This window comes from Carassius gibelio, chromosome B16 (assembly GCF_023724105.1).
Source record: "Carassius gibelio isolate Cgi1373 ecotype wild population from Czech Republic chromosome B16, carGib1.2-hapl.c, whole genome shotgun sequence".
NCBI classification, from domain to species: domain Eukaryota; kingdom Metazoa; phylum Chordata; class Actinopteri; order Cypriniformes; family Cyprinidae; genus Carassius; species Carassius gibelio.
In genome coordinates this window covers 21,381,975-21,397,018 of record NC_068411.1, presented here as the reverse complement: position 1 = coordinate 21,397,018, position 15,044 = coordinate 21,381,975, and the positions used below count along the sequence as shown (strand labels likewise).

At 37.6% G+C, this 15,044-nt stretch overlaps 2 protein-coding genes across 3 annotated transcripts; both read left to right on the top strand.

Moving 5' to 3' along the window:
- Positions 1-2,901: 2,901 nt before the first annotated feature.
- On the top strand, positions 2,902-6,446 carry LOC127975247 (glutathione S-transferase kappa 1-like). Its single transcript, XM_052579147.1, has 8 exons — positions 2,902-3,298; positions 3,411-3,482; positions 3,579-3,660; positions 3,738-3,851; positions 4,193-4,338; positions 4,583-4,699; positions 4,782-4,875; positions 6,263-6,446. The coding sequence occupies exons 2-8, from the start codon at positions 3,411-3,413 to the stop codon at positions 6,340-6,342; spliced, it is 705 nt and encodes a 234-aa protein (XP_052435107.1). The 5' UTR covers positions 2,902-3,298; the 3' UTR covers positions 6,343-6,446.
- Positions 6,447-9,267: 2,821 nt separating this feature from the next.
- Positions 9,268-14,851, top strand: styk1b (serine/threonine/tyrosine kinase 1b). Of its 2 annotated transcripts, none has more exons than XM_052579029.1 (10): positions 9,268-9,490; positions 10,461-10,519; positions 10,628-10,801; positions 12,732-13,058; positions 13,147-13,328; positions 13,476-13,556; positions 13,731-13,939; positions 14,029-14,069; positions 14,196-14,292; positions 14,396-14,851. In XM_052579029.1, the coding sequence occupies exons 2-10, from the start codon at positions 10,462-10,464 to the stop codon at positions 14,589-14,591; spliced, it is 1,365 nt and encodes a 454-aa protein (XP_052434989.1). In that variant the 5' UTR covers positions 9,268-9,490; position 10,461; the 3' UTR covers positions 14,592-14,851. The 2 variants fall into 2 exon arrangements, with proteins under 2 accessions (XP_052434989.1, XP_052434990.1); XM_052579030.1 differs by having other exon boundaries at positions 10,444-10,519.
- Positions 14,852-15,044: the final 193 nt, after the last annotated feature.

Sequence of the window (15,044 nt, the reverse complement as noted above, 5' to 3'; positions counted from 1 at the left end):
GATATTTGGATATTGGATATAATGGATATTTTCCATTGTCACTACACACTCCAGTCTAGTAGGTTTCAGAAATACACCATAAACTAAACTGATCTGATAATTGCCATTTGATGGAACAAGAGGAAATATATCATGAAATAGGAGTAGAGGACAAGAACAAGGGTAAGTTGCACACATGCATGTAAATTACATTATTCCAGTTTTTAATTGAGAATACGGTAACCATTATATAACCAAACACAGCTGGTAAAGTCACAGCACATCAGCCAGGATTCTCACTCTTTTATGAACACCACATTCAAAGACCTTCAAGGACATTTTCCATTACCTTCCATGTCATATCATTTTTCAAGTGACGTGACATACATCCAAGAATGGTGACCCATACTCAGAATTCATGCTCTGCATTTAACCCATCCTTGGTGCACACACAGCAGTGAACACACACACACCATGAATACACACCCGGAGCAGTGGGCAACCATTTATGCTGCAGTGCCCAGGAAGCAGTTGGGGGTTCAGTGCCTTGCTCAAGGGCACCTAAGTCGTGATTTTGCCGGCCCGAGACTCAAACCCACAACCCTGTTATGTGTCAAACTCTATAACTTTTAACTCTCCTTTTATTCAAAATCTAAAGTTTTGTGGCTTTCTCATGCATGAAGTTTATCCTTAAGGTTATTTATAAGTGCATGGACTTAAAGGGTTAGTTCACCCAAAAAGTCATTAATAACTCACCCTCATGTCATTCCAATCCCTTGAGACCTCCATTTATCTTCAGAACACTGTTTAAGATATTTTTGATTTAGTACGAGAGTTATCTGTCCATCCATTGAACTGTCTGTATGGTATACTGTCCATGTCCAGAAAGGTAATAAAAACATCTTCAAAGTAGTCCATGTGACATAAGAGGGACAGTTCGAATTTGTTGAAGCATCAAAAAAAAATTGGGTCCAAAAATAACAAAAACAATGACTTTATTCAGCATTGTCTTCTCTTCCGGGTCTGTTGTGAGCACGTTCACAACACAGTTTAGTGATGTCTGGTTCGTGAACGAATCATTTGATTTAACCGGTTCTGTCAGGGTTATAAATGACAGGAATCAAGTTTGCATGCAACAGATTTATTCTAATATGTAAAGTAATGCTGGGTTGATGGTGGATGGCGCCAGGGACCTCGATGACAGCACATATAGGTGAGTAGGTGAGTTGAGAGCATTGGTGAGAGATGATCGTCACGCTGTCTGGTCTCTGTTTCCCTGGGTCTCCACTAGTGGTCTCACTTCCCCATAGGCACCTCACCGTAGGCACTACAATTCCCACTAAGCCTTGTCCCTTCATCACAGTAATTGCACTCCTGTTAATTGCACTCAGTTGTCTTCACTTGTTAGTCATTATCCTCCCTATATTAACCAGTCCTTTCTGTTTGTCTGCATGGAGTCCTTACTTTCCGTCACCAAGTTTTCCTCGCGTTCCTAGTCTTCGAGTTCCTGTTACTGTTTGTTTGTTTGTTTCTGTTTTGGACTGATGTTTGGTTACGACCCCGGCTTGTTTTGACTCTGATTTTGGATAACCCTTTCAACTCACACTGCACTTGGATCTTCCGTCTCCAGTGTTCCCGAACGTAACAGAAGAACTCCATCAAGACAAGATCCAGCGGTGTAGGATTTTTAAAAAACCGCACCGATGTGGTGGTCTTCTGCGCCGCCCTGGTGGGCTTCTGTCTCGACCGCACAGATGTGGTGGTCCTCTGCGCCGCCCTGGTGGGCTTCTATCTCGACCGCATGGATGTGGTGGTCATCTGTGCTGCCCTGGTGGGCTTCTGTCTCGACCGCATGGATGTGGTGGTCCTCTGCGCCGCCCTGGTGGGCTTCTGTCTCGTCCGCACGGTTGTGGTGGTCCTCTGCGCCGCCCTGGTGGGCTTCTGTCTCGACCGCACGGTTGTGGTGGTCCTCTGCGCCGCCCTGTTGGGCTTCTGTCTCGACCGCACGGTTGTGGTGGTCCTCTGCGCCGCCCTGGTGGGCTTCTGTCTCGACCGCACGGTTGTGGTGGTCCTCTGCGCCGCCCTGTTGGGCTTCTGTCTCGACCGCACGGTTGTGGTGGTCCTCTGCGCCGCCCTGTTGGGCTTCTGTCTCGACCGCACGGTTGTGGTGGTCCTCTGTGCCGCCCTGTTGGGCTTCTGTCTCGACCGCACGGTTGTGGTGGTCTTTTATAAGGTCTTATAAAAATCAAACTGTAAACCCAAACAACCCCACTGACCCCCGTGTCCTCATGTAATGTGAAAGTTACAATAAGCTTTTATATTTTCTGGGTGTGAAAAGAAAATCAATAAAGTTAATATTTGACAGGTATCATGAAGGTGGTCATTTTTATAATTATACTAAAAGGCTTTTTACTTACTGTTATACTATGTAAGCTATCAGACAGATGGCATGTAGAAGACTGAGCACAACAGGTTTTTCCTGGTTTCAAGTTTTGGCTTGTTAAGAATTTAGACGCTTTGGAAATATGTTTATTAAATACAATATGTAAGCTTTACAGGGTTAAAGTCTCAACACAGTTCAGGTGAAGAAACCTTTTTTCAAAATAACTCTAGACAAAACTCAATAAAAATTACATCGGGCCTAGTACCATTCTACAGTGTGTGTTATTGGAAGACTCATGAGGCTATCTTTCACAGCCTTGTTTTCATCCACATAATATTCAGTAAAAAAAAAAAAACACGATTAAGATCTATTGTATTAGATTAAGTTATTGAGTTCAAGAATTTTGTTCTTAATATGTTATATTAATAATGTTTGTTAATATAGCATAAGTAATGAGTGGCATTCTGCCATGAAAAGTGGATCTTAACTTGTCTCTCATTGAACCTTTACAAGGTTTCCTTTTGCTGAGTGTACAAGTACAACAAGTACCACAGTGAGACCATGTCACTGAGGGTAAAACCTGTCACTTCTTGGCATTGATAACATTAGTCAGATATCTGAACTCCGAGAGACTGTACAGCCTGTGCTAATAAGTTTTAAAGCACATAAAACATAGTGATCCCAGCTAAGCTGGTTCACCAACCACCATTAAACCCATTGACATGGTGGAGGACAAGTGATGTCCAAAAAATGAAAAAGAATTTCAAACAGGTTTGGAGAAAGTTTAAAAGGGAGAGTACAAGACAGACAGTTAAGGTTAGGGGTAGAGTTTGCCTATGTCTTTTCTTTCTTTGTAGATCCCATCCCTTAAAGATCTCCAACCTGCAGCTATAGCCTTCTCCCGTTAAAAGGAATCAGAACAAGAACACAGCAAAGGTATTGTACCTTCATGCCTGTAAATGCCATTATAATATACTGTAATATACTGAATACTGTAGTATATACTTTTAGCTTTGGATTTGTACTATATAGTTATTATTTATTACAGATGTCCAATTCCAGAAAAGTGGTCAAGTTATTCTATGATATCATCTCTCCTTATTCCTGGCTGGCATTTGAGGTTGGTCATATTTTTGTATGTGCATTATATGCATTGCCATGCCTTTGGTGCAATTGCAGTGTCAGTACTGTGCCTGTGTTGATTTTTTGTTTCCAGGTGCTGTGTCGCTATAGAAATGTTTGGAACATCGACCTCAAATTCAAACCGGCATTTTTGGGAGGAGTCTTTCGAGGTTCAGGTAAATGTCAGACAATTTGTTGCTTTTGTTGAGATATTCTTCACAATGTCACAAGACCTTTTTTGCTTTATTTCTAGGTAACCAGGAACCTGGGTTGGTCCAAAATAAGTTTTCTTACATGGTCACCGATTTGAAGCAGCTGTCTGAGTTATTTGGGGTTCCTGTGAATCCACCTTTGCCTTGTAAAAAAGGTATTCAAACCACTGTTTTTCTTTATGATAGCTTATAAGCCATGCTTTAAGCTGATTTTACACACTTAAATAGAAGAATACTGGACTTTTTTATTGTAAACCTACGGGAAAAGATTTTTCCCTGCCATTTAAGTCCATGACAAGGGCATGTAAGTAGTGCTACTGCTAAATTTTGGCATTAAACTTGTCATGTTCGATTGTTTTTATAATCTAATAATGCAACTGTCTTTCTGTTTATTTAAAAAAAATACAAAAATTCAAGTCTTTTTTATTTGTGTGTAAACATAAAGTGGTTATTTAGGTTTATTACAGTCGATCTCTTTTTTGTCTTTCCATTTAAGGCACTTTGAATGTGATGCGTTTTGTGACAGCTGTAGCTGAGAAAGAAGAAGAGAGAGGCGTGCTGGTGGAAAGAGTGTCTAGAGAGCTCTGGAAAAATATCTGGAGCACTCATCAGGACATTACCCACCCTGCTTCACTCACTGAGGTATCCTGCATCCAAGATTAGGAAATTAAAACAAACTAAATAAGAAAAACAGTCACTAAATAAATGGAATACACGGTAATCTTTAAATGATTACTCCAAACTATATGCATTGAGAAATTTCATTTTAGTGTCAAGACGGAGACTGGCATATTTATAATAAACCAGTAGGAAAGACAATAAAACAAACTTTTGTTTGATAAAATAGTGTGTTAACAACGGGCTTGAACCTCTCGGTTTTGCACAGGCTGGATTAAAGGCCGGTCTCTCACCACATGAGGTGGAGGAACTTCTAATTCTTTCCAAATCTCAGCAAATCAAAGACAAGCTGAAAAGTGTGACACAGGAAGCACTGGACTATCAAGTCAGTGCCTTTCACTTGTGTTTTAACCCCTTTTTTCTTTTCATAAATGAAAAAAACTTATCTTGACATTTTCTTTTTTCAGTCTTTTGGCCTTCCATTCATTGTGTGTCACGTGAACGGGAAGGCTGAGGTCTTCTTTGGTTCTGACAGATTTGAGCTCATGGCCCATCGAATCGGTAACTATGGATGTAAACCTGATAACCCCTATTAACAACTAGTTTGATTAATGGCATTGATTATTTAACAAATGTATATTTATATTTTAAAAAAAGCTTCTCCAATTACTGGCATGTTTAAAATACTAAACAATACAACTAAAAAGTGGTTCACTGAGGCAGATGAATATGAGGAGTCATGTAGGGTTTAAATCAAACTCCACTCGCTCATAAATACATGAAAGACTTTTTGGCCAAGTCAAGTGTGTTCATAGAGGTTTCCATGAGCCAATGCGAATAAAGCTAGATTTAAATAAAATGTAGAATTTTTCTGAAATAAAAAGCTTTTTTAACATCATACCGTTCAAAAGCTTGGAGTCAGTATAATTTTATTATTTTATATATATATATATATATATATATATATATTGTAAATGATAGAAATTAATACTTTTATGCTTTAAATTGACCAAAAGTGATAATTAAGACATAATGTTGCAAAAAAAATTATATTTCAAGATAAAAGCTGTTCTTCTAAAATTTTATTCATCAAATAAATCTGAAAAATTCTACTCAGCTGTTTTCACCATAATAATAATAATAAATGTTTTTTGAGCAGCAAATCACAATATTTGAAGTATTTCTGAAGGATCAAGTGATGAGTACTGAAGCTAAAAAAAATTAGAATCACAGGAATAAATTACGTTTTAAAATATATTCAAATATAAAACAGTTATTTTGTGTTTTATAGTTATAATTATATTACATATACAGTGTGTATATATATATATATATATATATATATATATATATATATATATATATATATATATATATACAGTAGCTATATCCACTATTTGCCACTTAATCTACATTTTGGTGTTTACGTAGTTATTTTTGTTTGCTGATGTTTTAATCAGTTTACTTATCTGGTGTTAATGAAGCATTAATTTTGAGCCCTGGATGGGCCCGGCCCAGTTAAACCCTGTATGTTTATGTGTGTATATCTATATCTATCTATCTATCTATCTATCTATCTATCTATCTATCTATCTATCTATCTATCTATCTATCTATCTATCTATCTATCTATCTATCTATCTATCTATATCTGACATGCAAGTCTTTTGATTGTGAAGGAAACTGATGGAAACACAGAGAACACTGAAAGGCTTAAACCAAGTGCCATCTTTGAGGATCATATTAGTTACATTATGAATAAACTCTTATAGTCTTAATGGTTATATTTATATTATGGTCTTAATGGTTATATTTACTTCAGAGGAATGATTTTCTTGACAATTTATTGTGCTGTAACATGTCTTAAAACTTGAACTCCTTACTAATTTTTGTATATTTTAATCTTGACAGGATGTTCATTGACCAATCTCCTTCTTTTTTCTTCCAGGGGAGAAATGGGTGGGACCTCATCCTGTCAAAACCTTAAGCGAAAATGTGATCACTGCTCCACCTTATGCGTCAGAGTAACTACTGCGCAGCCATCTTTAGAATTCTGGGTTTGAAATTTTGTGGCAGCTTTGTATGAGCTCTGTATATTGCATCACTGTTCAATAAAAAAGTTACTAAAGTTATCAGGAGCATTTTAATGTTTAAAGTCGATATAAAGAATGTCAGTATATTTTAAAACTTTACATTTATAAAATTTATTAATAAACTGCTTCGGAAATACAACACACAATACTTGTTATGGAACAAGGACATGCCTTTCAGGAAGGAGGAAAGTTACTGTAACAGTATTGCTCTTTTTGGATTTAGTTTCCCGTTTTCTGTCTGAGGACTTATTGTTAGTTTTCATACTGTATGGCCCTATTTGTTTCCATAATTACTCATTAGGTAATAGATTTACTTATTTGCCCCACCTATATATTGTTTCTTCTCTTAATGTACCAGTGTATTGATAGCCCTCAATTTGTCTTCTCACTTTGTCTGTTCTTATCAGTGTATCTACCACTCTGCAGTCAAAGCACTTCATCATGATTAGAGTCAGTGCTATGGGACGATAACTGTTTACACATGACTCAGGTGATTTCTTTGGTACCGGTATGATTGCTGTGGATTTGAGACATGCACCAAGATAGAAACTGACATATTTATCTATGCTAAACCAAGAAAACAAACTTATAGCTATATAACTACAATCTTATATTCTCCAATGTCTTTCTGCATAGGCAGGCTTAAAGGCAGGTCTCTCAGCCAATGAGTTTGAAGGAAATTATGACTCCAAATCTTAGCCAATTAAAGACAAGCTGAAGAGTGTCACTCAGGAAGCACTGGAGTATAAAGTCAGTGCATTTTACATGTATCTCTGCATCCTGAGTCTTTCCCACCAAAATGTGTTTGTGGTAAAAATATCACAAAACTTCCTTAAACTTTCCAGTGCTTTGGTCGTTTATTGTGTGTCATGTGAACGGAAAGTCAGCTCCCCTCAGAAACACATTCATATTAACCCCCAAATAAATATTGAGGATTTTCTTCCAATAGTTTGTGCATCATGAACAGTGAGTGATCTGATTGCTACAGTATTTTTCTCTGTGCGACTACATATTTTCACTGAAATGACATTTTGGAAAATTATTGCATTGCAATTCAGTTTGTGCAAATCCAGAACAGAGAGTTGCGCTCATCTGTGGTTAAGTAGCCTATACTTTTGAAAGCTGTGTGGATGCGGCAGTGCACGAGATTGAAAGGAACTTTGAATCTGAAGAATACCCGGGTCTTAAGTTCTGTCATCCTACACACATGTGACACGTGACTGACCACTCGCTCGCACCAACAGGAAGAGGAGAGGTCAGTACTCTCTACACTCCACTTAGCCTGAGTGATTCCTACTCTTTCAGTCATTGAGGAGACATGGAAAACAGTGCATACTGCAGGAAATGGAAAATATTAGTGGTTTTGAAATTTTCGGTATCGTGGTAATCGGCCCATGCCTAGTTACAGCCCTAGATTAGTTAAAATATTTAAAAATACAACTACTTTGTTTTACTTTTTGTAATTAAAAGAAAAATATTTTGTCATTTAAAATTTCTTAAAAATAGTATTAAAATATTGTCTTGTTCCAGTGAACCAAGTATCTGTATTTTGTCTCATCCCTCTGTATTGCCACACCCCTGTCGATAAGCAGTGATATAGCTCATAATTTTTTACAAGTGTATGATATAACTTTTATTCTTCAGGTCAAACATATATTCATGAAACAAAATCAGTTTGAATAATGAAAGCAATAACTAGTAGCAATAGTATCATTTCAAATGTTAAAGAATGGACCCCGCCATCCCGCCTCCAGAAAAAAGTTCTGTCTCAGGATTTTTTTTTTTTTTTTTTGCTTTAACCACTGCCACATGCTTTAAACGCTCCACCCTTATTCCCATCCCAAAAAAAAAAAAACAATTACTGGACTTAATGACCACAGACCTGTGGCTATAACATCTGTGGCCATTACATTTTTTTAAAGACTATATAAAAAAATATCTGAAGGACATCACTGGACCCTTACTGGACCCCCTGCAGTTTACCTATAGAGCTAACAGGTCTGTGGATGATACAGTCAGCATGGGATGATAAAGTAATCAGTCCCTGTAACATTCAACGTTATTGAACCACTTGTTCTGCAGTATGAGTAAAGGGTGATAAATTAAAGTGCTTGCAGGATCCTTTAGTTTAATGTATAATACGTATACAATGTATTTTATAAAAAGACTATATATATTTTTAGACCCTGCTTAAAAGGTAAATAAAAAAGGCCTGTCATGTCTATTTGATCACTTTTTATGAATGACTTGCTGATTAACCAATTTTATTTGGTTTTTGATGCAACCGAATGTTGAATGATGCAATCTTACTACAGACTCTTTGAAGTCCTTCAACTTAAAACCATCAGCTGTCGGACACTGAAAGCAAGTGCTGACAAAACAGTTTTCATTCTAAACCATAAACACGGGATGAAAGGAAAACCTGTACGCCCTCTTCTATTGTTTTTAATGGACACTGATTGAGTCAGGAGGTATGCCTGGATGTCTGAACATCGTAGAGAAACTTGAAGAGCTGGATAATCAGGTTTTGGTTAGGCTAGATTCAGGAAGAGGAAAATGTCTCAAAAACTGAATAAGATAGAGGAGATTAGTTTCACACGAGTAGAAATATATGCCGGGTCTGAGCATTTAACTGGATTGAGTGTAATTTCACAGGGTTTGACAGCTGTAAATGATACTCTGTGAAATGTAGAAATGGCTTGGCATTGTAATAAACCCTTTGGCTGTAAAAAAAAAAAAAAAAAAAAAAAAATTTGCACTACAGAAAAGGAGGGTGTTACCAACAACAACAAGTAAAGAGACGGAGCACAGGTCAAAAGGGTGGAGCTAAGTCACCAACAAAGGTGCAACCTAGACAAATACAAGCAGGTTTAGTACAGTAAGTCATAAAGAGGTTCTCTAGAAACAAGGAAGGAGACTACTAAAAGATACTAATGGCGCAGTAAAACATGGGACAGAGTGATATATTCTACAATAGGATATAATTTCCATTATGGAAAACTATCTGAATAGAGACAATCTAAAACACAAGGAAAGACTGAACACCAAGGAGTAAGACCACCTACAACCACAGAGTCCAGCAGGTAGGCCAAAACAGAAAAGTGAAGTACATGACTTTGTTTTGTTGTTTACAAGGCAGGCCTACTTGTGGAATTAGCTGTCAGATGATTTGATAATTTATTTATTGTGAATTAGTTTGTATTATAAAGTGCACAGAACACATATGTTGATGTCAAAACATTTTTGATCAACTGAATATTTGCTGAATAAAAGTATTGGACCACTTTTAAATACATTAAGTTGAGATTTTTTGGCTATGTATAATACATCTCAGTTGCTTATGTGGGTTTGATAATGAACAATGCAGACAGACAGGTTGAGCATCATAATTCAAATAAAAAGGCTGTTCCGTTTATGCATCAGAAACAGAGATAATACAGTGACATTTTACTTAAATGTCTGAAAACACATTTAGCCACACTTATATACATTGAAAAAAACACATTTATCTAGTAGCACAACACAGCTGACAATTGCAGCCATGGACACACACAAAGTATAGCAAGTATTAGTCCTGTTGTACTGACATTTAGAATGTCACACCAGACTAGGTGTTCACTGTTTGTTCACAAATGAGTTCACCTCATATTACACATGGAACGTAAGAGTGTAGTGTAGTGCCTTGGAGATTATACTTACAAGGTACTCTCATGTACGGTACACACACATCATTTACTTAAGTACACAGTAAATATTTACATGTGACATCTATTTCCTAGTATTTTCCCCCTATTTTCTTTCTGGGATTATTTCCTGAAAAAATGATGATGTTGATGATGTTGACAAAGATGTGTATCTACAACCCAAAGCTTTATATGCTGATTAGAAACACTGATCATTTTACGCTGACCCAGAATTCAGCATGATGTTTCATACTGCCATTATAGAAGACTTCAAATCAACCTAAAAACACAGCACAATATTTTAGTAAACAAGTAAGCAATTAATTTTTAAAATCTCAAACATTTTAATTCAGATTCTGTCTCTGCGCAGGATGGCTACCCCTTCTAGTTCTGCGTTTTCTGAATGTAAAACTGGAGACACATTGTGTGGTGAGTAGATCATGTCTGTCGGATAAAACAAAAAGACATCATCACCATTAGATGATTATGTCACACAAGTTGTAAGCAAAAATTGTGAAATGTGATTTGCTCCCTCAGAGATCCGTGTGTATGAACAGGAAGTGATAATCGTACCAGTGTTGTTTTTGATGAGTTTCTTGGTCACGCTGGTGTTTCTGCTGCTGCTGAAGTTCTGTCCTGAGAAGGTGGATCGCCTGCAACCCAGGTCCAGTCAAACAACCAGGACTAGGAGAAATTTGCAAGGCATTGATGGTGAGTGTCTACACACACACACACACACATACATATATATATATATATAGTGGGGGAATTATTTATTTGATCTCCTGCTGATTTTGTAAGTTTGCGCACTTAGAAAGAAATGAAGGGTCTGTCATATTTATGGCAGGTTTATTTTAATGGATAGACAGAGAATATCAACCAAAAAATCCAGAAAGTACTTGATTTCCTTAGTACTTGATGCAGAAACCCTTGTTGGCATTTGTAGTTGGTCACCAGGTTTGCACAGGTCTTCTTTTTCTTGGCTGTCATTGGGCAACTCAAAGTTTCAGCTCTCTCCGCAGACTTTCTATGGGATTGAGGTCTGGAGACTGGTAAGGCCACTCCATGACCTTAATGTGCTTCTTCTTGAGCCACTCCTTTGTTGCCTTGGCAGTATGTTTCGGTTCATTGTTATGCTGAAAGACTCATCCATGACTCTTCTTCAGGGAAGGAGGTTCTTGTCCAAGATTTTACAGTACATGGCCACGCCCATTTGCCGCTCAATGCAGTGAAGTCATCCTATACCCTTAGCAGAAAAGAAGCCCCAGAGGATAATGCTTCCACCTCCGTGCTTGACTGTAGGGATGGTGTTCTTGGGGTCATAGTCAGTATTTCTCTCCCTCTAAACACAGTGAGTCGTTTAAAGCCAAAGAGCTCAATTTTGGTCTCAGCTGACCACAGCACTTTCTCCCAAGTCTTCTCTGAATCATTTAGATGTTCTCTGCAAACTTTAAACAGGTATGTACATGTGCCTTGCAAGCAATGCAGGATTTCAGTCCATAGTGTGTTACCAATGTTTTGCTTTGAGACTGTGGTCCCAACTGCCTTAAGATCATTAACATGCTCTTCTCATGTAGTTTTGGGGCTGATCCCTCACCTTTCTCTTGATCATCCTTACCCCATGAGGCAAGATCTTGCACAGAGCTCCAGACCGAAGCCAATTAATGGTTGATTTGTATTTCTTCCATTTTCGAATAATCGCACCAACAGTTGTCTCCTTCTCACCAAGCTTCTTGCTGATGGTCTTGTAGCCCATTCAAGCCTTGTGCATCTACAATCTTGTCTCTGACATCCTTTGATAGCTCTTTGGTCTTGCCCATGGTGGTGGGAAAGGTTGGAATGGAAGATACAGATTGTGTGGACAAGAGTTTTATACAACCTACTGAGCTGAGTAGTAACTTAAACTAAAAAAGTGCCAGGACTAATCTGTGTTCCACATGGGCACATAATCAATCTGTGGGAACCAGAATTCTTGCTGGTCTGCAGGGAATCAAATACTTTTTTCACTCACTGAAATGCAAATCAATTTCTAACCTTTATATGTTTTATATTATTTTTTGTTGATATTCTGTCTCTATCCGTTAAATAAACCTAACATAAAAATCACAGACCCTTCATTTCTTTGTAAGTGGGCATATATATATATATATATATATATATATATATATATATATATATATATATATATATATATATATATAATTTTATACATCATTTTATTATGTATTTAAATGTTACTAAATGCAATTTGCTAAATGTATTAAATGCAAAAATTTGCATGTATTTTACATGTATGATGCATAGCAAAATTCATAGCATAATCACAAAAATGTATTTGCTTATTAATAACAAAAATAATGTCTGTATATAATAGAGGGATTAAATATAAGCTTTAGTGTTAAAAATAAATGTTGCATCTTAAATGCAAACCACTGTGCTTATGTGTCATTGCAAGGGCTCAAGAATCACGCCTCTAATCTACATTGAGACTGTTTTCACAAAATGGTTTTGATACTGACTTCAAATAAACAAACATGACATTTGGGCGATAATATATTTTAGGCATGCTGTTCTGTTTTTTCATACTTTAAGTCAATGAATCCCACCTTAACACTCTCTCTTTCTATCTCCCTATACATAGCTCCGCAGGGTCTGAATGCTCTTGAAGGTGAGCCCATAGCATTGGACACTACGTCTTACATGACGTTCAACCCAGTTCGAGACTCCTATAGAACTGAACATGCCTCGTTCAATCCCAACAATGTGGCCTTTACTGATGGCGGAGGCTCTTTTGGCGCCACAGCTTCAGCCTTCACAAAGCCCAGGGAAATTCCACGACAGCGACTTCCGGAGAACTTCAAAGGGGTGTCTCCTCTCCCGGTATCATACTCTCTAAAGTCAGACAGCTCCGTCTCAATCTACAGGGCTCGTATGGAAAACAGAAATGTGGTGCTGCGTGTACTTAAAGGTGCCCTGGTGATTCATGATATAGTCATAACATCTGACTGAGATCTTGACTTCCAGTTTCACTCACCTTTTTTTGTTCTCATACTCAGATTCAGCCAGTAGCCAGGAAAGTCAGTCATTCTTGGGCTTTGCGTCCTTCCTTTCTCAGTTAGGGCCCCATCCCTTCTTACCGGAGCTTCTGGGAGTTATATCCCTGCGAGCTCCTCTCATTACTGTTATTGAAGAGATGGAGAACAGAGATCTGCTCGGATTCCTCTGGAAGTGTAGACAGGTAAGAGGTTTGGCCAAGATGTTTTATAGCAGTGGTTCTCAATTGGTGGGAAACAGCCATACATAGGCCATGAGCCAATATTTTTATATCTCAAAGGTTGTGCATCTACATTTTGGTGCAAATTCTTTTGTTATTTGGTATTAACAGGATAATGTTGGACCAGACGGCATGTATCAAATGACAGAAAAAAAGATCTTCACCATGGCTTCACATGTGTCCTCTGCACTGGTGAGCACAATATTGTTATCACCATATTTCTAATTGTCAAATCCAAGCATTTTGGTATTTGGCACTGTAAGCACTTGTTGGAACAAATATGATACAACTGACGGTATCGTGTGACATTTTTGTTCAGTTTCAAGGATAGAGATCCTCTGAGCTTTCTTGCTTCTTTCTCTGTAGGACTTTCTCCATAGCAAAGATCTTCTCCACTGCAACATCAAAGCTCACAGTGTGTTAGTCAGCAAGATGTGTACTGCAAAACTCTGGGGTTTGGGCGATTTGTTTGCAAGGACATCAGCAAGTGCTAATCACAGTGAAGATCCTGGAAGAAAAAAGTGGCAAGCTCCTGAGCTACTTGCCAAGAGACCAGCCACTCCAAAAAGTGATGTGTAAGTAAAAAGAACAATACGTGTTATCGGAGGAAAACAGCATTCATGTTTTCAGCTCAAATACATGTATTGCTTGATCTTTTTTGCAGTTGGTCATTCGGGCTGCTGCTGTATGAAATGGTGACTCTTGGTGAGTTTGCGGTCTGGTTCTTTTTGGGATGATTCAAGTTGACTGTATCTAGCTTATAATGATTAATAACACTCACCTTTAACTTCTCTCACTTCTTTTTGTTTATCCTATTCTTTATACTTTCAGGTGAGGTCCCCTTTGCTGAAATCCCTGCAAAGGAACTTCTACAATATCATCAGCGAGGGAAAACCCTGAAGAAACCGAACAACTGCTCCAACTCACTGTAAATGCACCTTTAGAATTGTTGTTTTGTAAAATAATTATATTAACTGGTTATACAGTGTGTATATTCAAAATAACCAACTGTTACTTCCGCTCTTCTCCAGTTATTCACTTATCAAAGCTTGCTGTCAGTGGAAGGAACATGACCGCCCCTCACTGGCTGAGGTCAGGCGTAAGCTCCAATCAGGAGAGAAGAGTGCCAATGACAGCAGTGTTATCCGTGTGCCTGGGCCAATCAATATTGAACAGTATCTGAAGGAAGCAGGTTATGAAGAATCCAACAACTACACTATTTTCTAAACTCCACATGCCTCTTCACAATACATCACACATATATAAATATATTATTTAGTGTTTAGTGTGGTGTAAACTGTTCATCTCCAGTGCTTCCTGCTGAGTGAATCGAGTGTTGACATTTAGAGAATGTTTACAGATATTATTCTTTATTGCAACACTGCCAAATTCTAGGATTTTGTTATCATGAATAAAATCCTGAATGAACTTTATAGTTAAGATATTTGAACCTGATGCTATTAAAAGGTGGAGTTTAAAGCAATAAACACTGAAATGTTTCAAACTTACTTGACTGATCTGATCAAGCTAAATTTAGCAATGCAATAACCAGGATTAATGATGCAGCCTTGTTTAAAGGCATATGGCAGGTTCATTTCCAATTTTAAATTAAACAAAAGATTTTATCTGTTCAACTCTTGGATATTTTAAACATCATTACAAGAGCAGAGTTGTTCAGAA